The sequence below is a fragment of the Charadrius vociferus genome, unplaced genomic scaffold, assembly GCF_000708025.1.
Source record: "Charadrius vociferus isolate BGI_N301 unplaced genomic scaffold, ASM70802v2 scaffold758, whole genome shotgun sequence".
In the NCBI taxonomy this organism is placed as follows: domain Eukaryota; kingdom Metazoa; phylum Chordata; class Aves; order Charadriiformes; family Charadriidae; genus Charadrius; species Charadrius vociferus.
In genome coordinates, this window is record NW_009649934.1 from 85,463 (window position 1) to 94,707 (window position 9,245).

The window sequence follows — 9,245 nt, forward strand, 5'->3', positions numbered from 1 at the left end:
GTGGGGTGCCCTGGGGGGTTAAGGAAAGATTACAGGGGCACAGGGCAGATGGAAAAGGGGATGTCAGGGGGCTGGGTGTAGGGGTGCGGGTGGGGGATGAAGGCAGGGATGGGGTGAACAGGGCTGTAGGAGCATTGTGGAGGCTCAGAGTGGGACCTGGGCTCTGGCAGCACTTGTACACGGGGTTTGAGGTACCCCGGACACCTCTGTGTGTACGTGATGTGATAAACCCAAGGGTCTCTGTGGAGAACATCTGAAATGCCGCAAGGCTATAGCATGAAGCATTTCTGTTGGGGATGAAGGCAGGGATGGGGTGAACAGGGCTGTAGGAGCATTGTGGAGGCTCAGAGTGGGACCTGGGCTCTGGCAGCACTTGTACACGGGGTTTGAGGTACCCCGGACACCTCTGTGTGTACGTGATGTGATAAACCCAAGGGTCTCTGTGGAGAACATCTGAAATGCCGCAAGGCTATAGCATGAAGCATTTCTGTTGTTTGCAAAGACACCCTGAAATATTGCTGAAATACAGGGAGAGGTGTTCAGAAGGGATGCCCCTTGCTACAGAAACAGCTCTGACTGGTGATTGCCCCAGATCACTGCATGCAATTGAGGACAACCTGTGTCACTCAGGAGCACATGAGGGTCGCGTCTCTATCCCGTGCATGTCAGATCCTGTCATCGCTCTGCAGTTGAGTGGGTGGATCAAACCCGCTCCCCCAGGTAGTCCAGGAAAGGTGCTGAAGAGCCCAGTATGGCGGCTGAGCAGCTGGGAACAGGACAGTCACAGGCATCTCCTTCATGCTGCATCTGAGAATGCGGTTTCTGTGGTGGAGACCCTGAGTTTGTTTTGTAGGTTAAGATTTGAGGGCCAAAGCTGGCATCAGCTGGCTGAGCATTGTTTTAACGTCTCTGAGTTGCTGTAGTGTGATTTGGGGTTGTCCTCTGAGAGGCTGAGAGCTCATCTGTAGGATGTGGTGGTGTATTTTTGAGGCTGTGGGTGAGGAAATTGGACCCCTGACTCGTCTTCCTGCATTCAGCAAAGGATTCTCTCTGCTGCTGGTCTCTCATTCAGCCCAGATTTTGCTGCTCTTTATCCTCTTTTTACTGGTACTTGGGGATTGCCAAAATTGTTCCTCTCCTTCCCCTTCTTCTTCATAACGATGATGTTGAAGACAGTACATGGTTTGGATTCTCACACCAGAGTGGGAAGGTTATTTGCTTGGAAGATAATCTATCTGGGCAGAGGCAGGCTCTCAGCACGCTACAGCGGCGCTCCTTCAGATGTGTGGTGGTTCGGATGCAGAGGTGGCAGCTGGGACAGCGGTTAAGAATGACCCATGTCCTGTGCTCAGCCTTCAGCACATCCCATAAGCTGCCCAGCCCTCACCACGGGGCTTGGGATTGAAAGCTCTTGGTGCTTTACTGGTCAGGAGGGGTTGGTAGATCCAGATTTGGGCTGTCTGCTGCAGCTGCTTGGCGGAGAGGGGAGCTTCCAGGCCACTGGCATAGTGTTGCCCGTGCTTGTGGACACCAGAATGTTTCCTCCAGCCAACTCAAATAATTTAGGACGGAGGTTTCTTGTGTTCCAGGAGTGATCACAGGTGCGGGACTGTGCCTTTCATGAATGCTGAGGTACTATGAAATACTGAAATGAATCGGAGAAAAACTGCAATAGGAAGGGACCCCTGGAAGTCTTTGGCCCAAAGCAGAGCTAACTTCAAAGGTAGTTCAGGTCGCTTGTGGCCGTGTCTGGTTGAATCTGCCCAGGAAGGAGATGTCTGCATCTGCACCCCGGTCCCAGGGCTGACCACACTGGTAATGAAGAATTGGTTTTTTTGGGGTGCGTAGTCAGAATTTTTCTTGCTGCAGCTTGTTCCTGTCACTTCTTGTCCTTTCATGATGCACTTTGAGAAGTTTGGCTTCATCCTCTGACTCCCAGGCAATGTTGTTCAGATGGGAGGAAAACATGCGATGGCTGACTTGCCATCTCCTTTGGTGCAGCCCTGCTGGTCTGACGCACAGTCCTGGAGTGCTGCGGGGATGTGGGAGTGCTGCGGGCTGAGCCACAGTGAACTTGGAAGTCCTGCTTGGTCTTCTCCTTCTGGTGGTACCTGTGGGAGCAGTGCTGCTTTCGGCATTTATGGTTGGTTGTGTTTGCAAAGGCATTGCTCTGAGGCAAATCTTCACTGGCTGCAAGGAAGAGCTTATGATACGGTTCACATCTCACATCGCATGTGTTTTGCCATGATCAGTAGACTGTAACTGTTGAAATTGGAGAGTGAGTGAGGCTTTTGACTTTTGCGGAAGCTTTTACAGTTGAGAGACCCTACCTGTAAACAGCTGCGACTCCTGCTTCCTTAACCGATACCACCTAAGGAGGGAACAAGAACCATGGCTGTAATAAGCATCTGAAGATCCTTACGGTCTGCAAGGACCACTTACCCTAACGGGGTTGCTGTGAAGAAGACAGTGAGGCTGTGGCACCACCTGAAGTCTCTGTAGATGTCACCTGTATGACACAGCGTTCCATGATTTTGAGCAAAAACATTTCTGTCAGAAAGCTGCCAGGGTTTGGTGTAACAGGGTTGCATGGCGAGGAGGCTGTCCCTGGTTTGAAGCATGTTATCTCCATAGTGTGTTTCTTCCCACTGACAATGTTGTAAGAAATACAATGTCTTCTGTTAAATTAATGAAGACTACTTGCTTCCAGAAGTTTCCTCCCTGTTTAGTCATTTTAACTTTGGTGTGGAAGCCCCTTGGGCTCTTCCCTTCTTGACTGAGCCACTTACATCAGGTTCCTTAAATCCTTTGCTTACAGGGATGTTTCTCAGGATTGAATCCTTCTTATTGATATTCCCCGGCCTTCCTCACAGGCTTTTAGCAGCCTTTCTTTGGGAACGAAAGAAGCAGATTTATTATTCCAGTCTCGAGCTCGCTAACTGTGTGTGCAGGGGGACTGCCTGAAAATTGGGCTGACTGCCTTTGCTACGGCATTATAGTGGAAGCTGCTGCTCAGTTGCTGATGTCTAATAATCCTTCGGTCTCTTTGCTGTTGTGTCTATATGCCTGGTTCTGTCCTTCTCTAATGAGAATGTTGTAGTTGCTGGAGACAGGTTCTTGGGTTTGGTCCCCCAGGAGAGAGGGAGATGAAGACGAGCCTTTCGGCCCTCAGACTTCCCCACAGCCCTCCAAGCTGGCTTTCCCTTCACTGGCTGTCTTTCATTAACAAGAACATAAACGATCTTCTTTTAAAATGTCCTGTGATCTATTCAGCCGTGTTTCCCTCCAGTTAGAAGAGTATGTGCCGTTTAGGTGTTTCCTGCTGCTGTTCATGCTGGGGATTTACTTCTTGGCAGGTCATCCGCGTGGGTCAGGATGCTGAAGGTGGGTCCAGCTTCACTGGACTCTGGCAGGAGAGAGTTGGTTCAGGTCCTCTCGAGGAAGAGGATGATGAATGGGGATGAATGGAGCCAGAGCACCTCTGTAGCGAGCCAGGGCTCAACGGCTCTGCTGCTGGGGAGTCAGCGTGATCTCAGTGCCTCTGTGCTGCATTTTTTCTGGCTGCGTCTTGGCCTGGGACCACACGGAACCTTTGGGGGCCAGTGTCAGCAGGTTTCCTCTTTGTGCTCTTCACCTAGAAGTAATCTGTTGGTTTTGTTCCTTTCCAGGTCTCTTCACACTCCTGGTAGAAGATTTTGGTGAGTGCAAGAAAGCTTCCTGGGAAGTTGGTTTTGTGCTTGACATTACCCCTAGTCCTTTCTGGTGGGCTTTACATCAGCTTCTGCCCTTTGTTTGCAGGGGTCAAGGGAGTGCAGGTTGAAGAGATTTATGATCTGCAGAGCAAATGCCAAGGGTAAGTCACAGGCGTAAAAGTAGGAGTTTTATTAAGCAGAATGTGTCTGTGGGCCTGGGAATTCATTGCCCGGTGTTCAGATGGGCCTGTGTGAGCTTGTTGGTCATGAAGGTCAGTGTTGTAAGTGATGAACCAGGAGTGCTTCATCAGGTTTGGGGCAGACGGGCAATCTCATGCTTTGAGGAAGACCTTGTGTGGCAGGTGGGTGACATACTTCAAGGGATAAATCTCCCTTTCTCCATGGAGAGTTGCAGTGCCAACCAGTGTGCTTGCAGTGTGCGCTTTCTCCCTGTCTCAGTGCTTTGAAGTGTCTTTAGGGCTGTCAGTTTCTTACAAGCCATTGTCTGAACTCCTCTTGAAAGTGAATACAACATATATTTAAAAGGAGAGGTCATTTGGTGGTCAGGCACTATGCTGCAGGTCAGTCAGTGTCCAGAGGTGAATTTCACCTCCTGTTTCCCTGTCTTAAGACCTGTCAAACCTCAAAGATTTCAAGCCTGATTGTTGTCTGAGCCCGGAGCATCAGCAGCAGCGAGTGACCTCAGTAATGTGGGGCTGGGGAGACTTGTGGCAGGGATGATCACTTCCAGAAAGATGGGGCTGGTGGTTCTGCTTTTCCTCTCTGTCTTTGCTCTGCCTTTGGTTTGAAACAGAAGGTTTCTGGTGCTGGGCAGAGTAGCCCCGCTGATGTGGTCCGTCCAAAAAGATGCAGCTGCTGACTTCTCTCCACAGCCCTGTGTATGGGTTCATCTTCCTGTTCAAGTGGATTGAGGAGCGCAGATCACGCCGGAAGGTCTCTACCCTGGTGGATGAGACGTCGGTGATCGACGATGACATCGTTAATAACATGTTCTTTGCTCACCAGGTAGGCTGGAGGCGAGGGGAAAGCGTGTATGTGGGTGTTTTGTGTGACACCTCAGGGAAGCAACGTACTGAGAAGCTGCACTGCTCTTGCAGAGACTCTCCCTCTTTCCTGGGAGTCTCTGCACTGACCTCCAGGTTGGAGGGAATCCAGTGAGGGCTGCAAGTCTGTCTGTGGCCTGCGCTCTGAGCAGGTGTGACTCATGGGGGGCACGGTGTGGCTCACTAAACGAGACTGACCTCCTTCCTTCCTTTGAGAGCCAAGGTCAAGTTGCCGCTTTCACAAGTGGTCCTTGCGTCAGTACTTTTCAATTGATTGTGGTCGACACTGAGGGGTTGTTGAAGGGTTGCCTTGTTCCTGCTGGTTAAGATGGTCCTTGTGTCACTCTCCAGCTGATCCCCAATTCCTGTGCCACCCATGCCCTCCTGAGCGTCCTCCTGAACTGCAACAATGTCGACCTGGGCCCCACGCTGAGCCGCATGAAGGATTTCACCAAAGGATTCAGCCCTGAGGTAGGGGCAGGGGTGTGCAGGGCTGTGCACGGGTGGCGCATGTGAATCTGCGTCTCGTTCCCCTCTCGGGATGGTGCTCTAACGAGCTGGCTCCTTTCCAGCCCTTCGTGGCTGTACGCTACGTCGGTATCACCTCTTTCTCACCTTCCTACCTTGCCTTGCTCAGAGCCTTGGTCCCCTGATGCTGGGCACAGCTCTGAGCCTTCTGTTGTGCTATTGACTAGCCCAGGTGTGTTCTCTATGTCTGTGATCAAAAGTCCTCTCTCCTACCTTCAGACCTATCTTAAAGCCTGTGTTTCTCTCTAACTGTAATTTCTTTAGCAGAAGTTGTGTCTTCTTTTCATCTTGGGTTTTACCTGTAACTCAGCAGAGCAGAGGGTGTGCCTGAAAGTTGCTTGCCCAGTCCTGCATATGGATGGAGGGAGTGGGACACCAGCGGGTGAAGCGTTTTGTTTGTTTCCTTGTGACTTCTCAATTGTTTTCCTCTCTTGCTGTTCACTGCAGAGTAAAGGCTATGCCATCGGCAATGCCCCCGAGCTGGCCAAGGCCCATAACAGCCATGCCAGGTGAGTGAGGGGGAATCTCTCACGGCTCACTTTCACTGGAGGAGGCAGGCTCATCACTGACCTCTCGCCTCTCTTGCCCTTGCAGGCCGGAGCCGCGGCACTTGCCGGAAAAGCAGAATGGTATCAGCGCTGTGCGAACCATGGAGGCTTTTCATTTTGTCAGTTATGTCCCCATCAAGGGACGGCTGTTTGAGCTGGACGGGCTCAAGGTCTATCCCATTGACCATGGTAAGAGTCCACCTTTCCCTCTTTGAATCTACTCGTTGACACAGTCAAATAGACACGTGGGTATGTCCAAATGTACATATTCTTTTTCATTGCCACTGAGCATTGGCTAATGTTTGTGGAGAATGGCTCCAATGGCCCCCAGATTTGTCCTGCGTTTTGATAGCTCATTTTGGAGCCTGTGCGCTGGGGACTGTGTCTAGAAGGCAATTATTTCTAAATATATTGCATTACTTTTTCCAGCCTTGCCATTTTCCTCCCCAGTTACTCAGGATCATGAGGTCCTTCTGCAGGTCTGAAATAACTTGGTATTGCAAGCAGACTTTGTCTCCTCCTTACCCTCTCTTTGTGCCAATAACTGCCATATGTTGAGGCACAAGGCCCCAACACAGATCCCAGCAGGCTGCTCAAGTTACTCCCTTCTTTTTCAACTTGACCACTACTTTGGTCTTTCAGACACTTATTTATCCCCAGTAGGACTTTGCTTCTGTCTGTCAAGCCCTTTGGTAAGGGACCCACTTCAGGTACTCAGGTTTCTTAAGCATGGCACCAGATCCAGTGGCAGGTGGATCCCAGCAAGACCTGGGATTTCCTTGGACTTTGTGAGCCCAGAGCCTGTGAATCCCTTGTGGTCTGTAGGGTTCAAAACTCACCTTTTTGCCCTGCAGATAACTCATGTTTTCCATTCGAAAGGCAGAGGCGGGGGGGCTTCTACTGTATGGGCTGACAGCGTGGTCCTTCTGCCTCTTGACTTGCTCCCTGGTATGTAAGGGAGCCATGAGATGGTCTCTTGTGAGGATGGCAGGATCCGCTCTGTGAGTCTGAAGCAGGAGCCTCGGCCTGCTTTGCTAATTCCAGCTCTGTCTCATTTTCACAGGGCCGTGGGCTGATGACGAGGAATGGACAGACAAAGCCAGGAGAGTAATCATGGAGCGCATTGGCCTGGCCACTGCAGGGTAATGTCCCAGGCCGTGGCCCCTGGGACGGGGGGGGTTCCCTGGATTTTTTCTACTAGAAAATTTTCCCATTTTTCCCTGGATTATTTCTACTGTGGTCTCTGTGCAACAAGTTGTGGAAGTGTGGGGGGAGAACGTTGCTTGGGAGGGGTGCAGGTGCACTGCCTCTTTGCTTTCAGCTTGCGGCTGACATCTGCTGTCCCTTCCTGCAGGGAGCCGTACCACGACATCCGCTTCAACCTGATGGCGGTGGTGCCTGATCGGAGGATGAAGTACGAGTCCAAACTGCACATCCTGAAGATGAACCGCCAGACTGTGCTGGAGGCTTTGCAGCAGGTAGGAAAGCCCAAGCCTGGGGTGGGAATAGGTCCTGTTTTGAGGGCATCTTGCTGTGCTGTAGGTGCCCTGGGTTTGGTGTTTTTTTTGGGTTTTTTTTTGCCTTGGGAAATGTCTTCTGGGACGAGGAGATAATGAGACTTGTTGCTTGGCCTTTTGCCGCTCACCTGGGAGGTTATCCATGATGCTGTCAGTTGATTGTGCACATGGGTGCTTGGCGGTTGGCTCACCCTCACGAGTTCTTCTGCAGTGCGTGAATGGGAGGGATGTGTTTTGGGTCACCCTGGTCCAGCACTCAGTTTCTGTCTATCATTTGCCTTCAAGCTTATCCGAGTAACTCAGCCTGAGCTGATCCAGACCCAGAAGTCTCAGGAGGCTCAGCCTCCGGAAGAGGCAAAGCCAGCCAGCAGCAAGACCGTGACTCCAGAGAGCACCCATCCAGGTAGACCCCTGTACCAGTGGTGTTGCCAGCCAGCCAGTCTGACCTGCCGTGGAACGAGCACAGGCTGGCGATGCCAGCTGGCTGACCTGGAGCTTGAGGCAGTTTTATGGTCAGCTTCACTCTTTTCTCCAAGGCCACCTCCATGTGCACTGTGCTGGGGGGTGGTAGATGCCTCTGTGTCTGGGAGGAGTGTTGGAGGGGCGTGAGATTGAGAATGGGAGGGCTTGAACTTGGGGACACTGGTGACAGCTGGAGGTGGAATGGGAGGTGGGTGTGATGGTCTGGCGGAGCATAATTGCTCTTCTGCTACGTGGGGTGGGCAAGGGGTGGCAGAGAACGTTGAATAAAACGTGATGGTGCTGGTCATGATGGGCTGTGCTGTGCTTGTGTGGCAGACAGCACCAATGAGCCCACCAGCCAGGGCCACCCTGCGGCCACGCAGAGCCCGCCCAACAAAACCAAGCCGGTGGCAAAGACGTCAGCGAGCAGTATCAATGGGGCGCCTCCAGCAAACCCCAACCCCATCGTGCAGAGATTGCCAGCCTTCCTGGATAATCACAACTACGCCAAGTCCCCCATGCAGGTAGGCTGAAGCTCCAGGCCAGCAGCACGCCTGACTTGAGCTGAGCTTTTCACTTCCAGTCCCTCACCTCCACGGGACTCTGTCAGCCAGTCTAAGCCCTTCCCCTGCCCTGCAGCCTGCCTGCCCTTGCGCTAACCCGGGCTGGAAGGCGAGATGGTAAAACTGACCTGGCAAAAGTGGTTAGGGTCAATGTGGGTCAACTGAGCAAGCATAGGGAAGAGTCCCCTGTCTCCTCTCGAAAGGGGCAAGCCCTGGTGCTCAGCTGGACTGAGGACATGTCCGCTGGGTGTTTCCTCCCTGCCCTGCTGCCAGCAGGTAATCAGCAACGGTGTTTTTGCAGGAGGAGGAAGACCTTGCAGCAGGAGTGGGTCGCAGCCGGGTCCCAGTCCGACAGCACCAGCAGTACTCGGATGATGAGGATGACTACGACGATGATGATGAGGAGGAAGTTCGTAACACCAGCTCGGCCATCAGGTGATGGCTTGAGCCGAGGGCGGGGGGCAGGGAGCTGACATCTGAAGAACCACCTGTAGTGGCTCCCAGATGCCTTTCCTGAGCGCTGTTGGCTGTGTTAGAGCTGGCACCTCTGCGTGCAATTAGGGCTGTTCCCCTCTTCTCCTGCCATTTTACTGTTCACTTACTGGATTTTGTAAAGCTCTTCTGTAGCTTTTCACAATCAACCCTGAATTCTGTCTGCCCTGAGCGTAACTGTATTGGCAGCAGGCTTTAGGGAACCTCAGTTGCCCAGTGCCGATTGCCAGGTCAACTCCTGGTGACAGCGTTGGTGTGCTGGGACTGCTGTGATGGTCAGGAAGGTGCGGTCACAGCGAGGCTGCTTTTGGGGCTTCTGGAAGAAGAGATGGGGTACACAGCCCCCTATGCCTCCTGGCTGCATAGGATTACCTGCAGC

At 52.3% G+C, this 9,245-nt stretch overlaps 1 protein-coding gene across 1 annotated transcript in view; it reads left to right on the forward strand.

Annotated features, from left to right (window-relative positions):
• BAP1 (BRCA1 associated protein-1 (ubiquitin carboxy-terminal hydrolase)) overlaps nucleotides 1-9,245 on the forward strand; it is a 15,584-nt gene that overhangs the window by 3,371 nt on the left and 2,968 nt on the right. Inside the window, exons 2-12 of the mRNA XM_009891275.1 lie at nucleotides 3,669-3,698; nucleotides 3,799-3,853; nucleotides 4,586-4,718; nucleotides 5,108-5,227; nucleotides 5,732-5,793; nucleotides 5,879-6,021; nucleotides 6,896-6,974; nucleotides 7,187-7,310; nucleotides 7,635-7,752; nucleotides 8,148-8,335; nucleotides 8,676-8,809. Coding sequence (XP_009889577.1) covers nucleotides 3,669-3,698; nucleotides 3,799-3,853; nucleotides 4,586-4,718; nucleotides 5,108-5,227; nucleotides 5,732-5,793; nucleotides 5,879-6,021; nucleotides 6,896-6,974; nucleotides 7,187-7,310; nucleotides 7,635-7,752; nucleotides 8,148-8,335; nucleotides 8,676-8,809 — 1,186 coding nt within the window. The remainder of the gene's footprint in view (nucleotides 1-3,668; nucleotides 3,699-3,798; nucleotides 3,854-4,585; nucleotides 4,719-5,107; nucleotides 5,228-5,731; nucleotides 5,794-5,878; nucleotides 6,022-6,895; nucleotides 6,975-7,186; nucleotides 7,311-7,634; nucleotides 7,753-8,147; nucleotides 8,336-8,675; nucleotides 8,810-9,245) is intronic.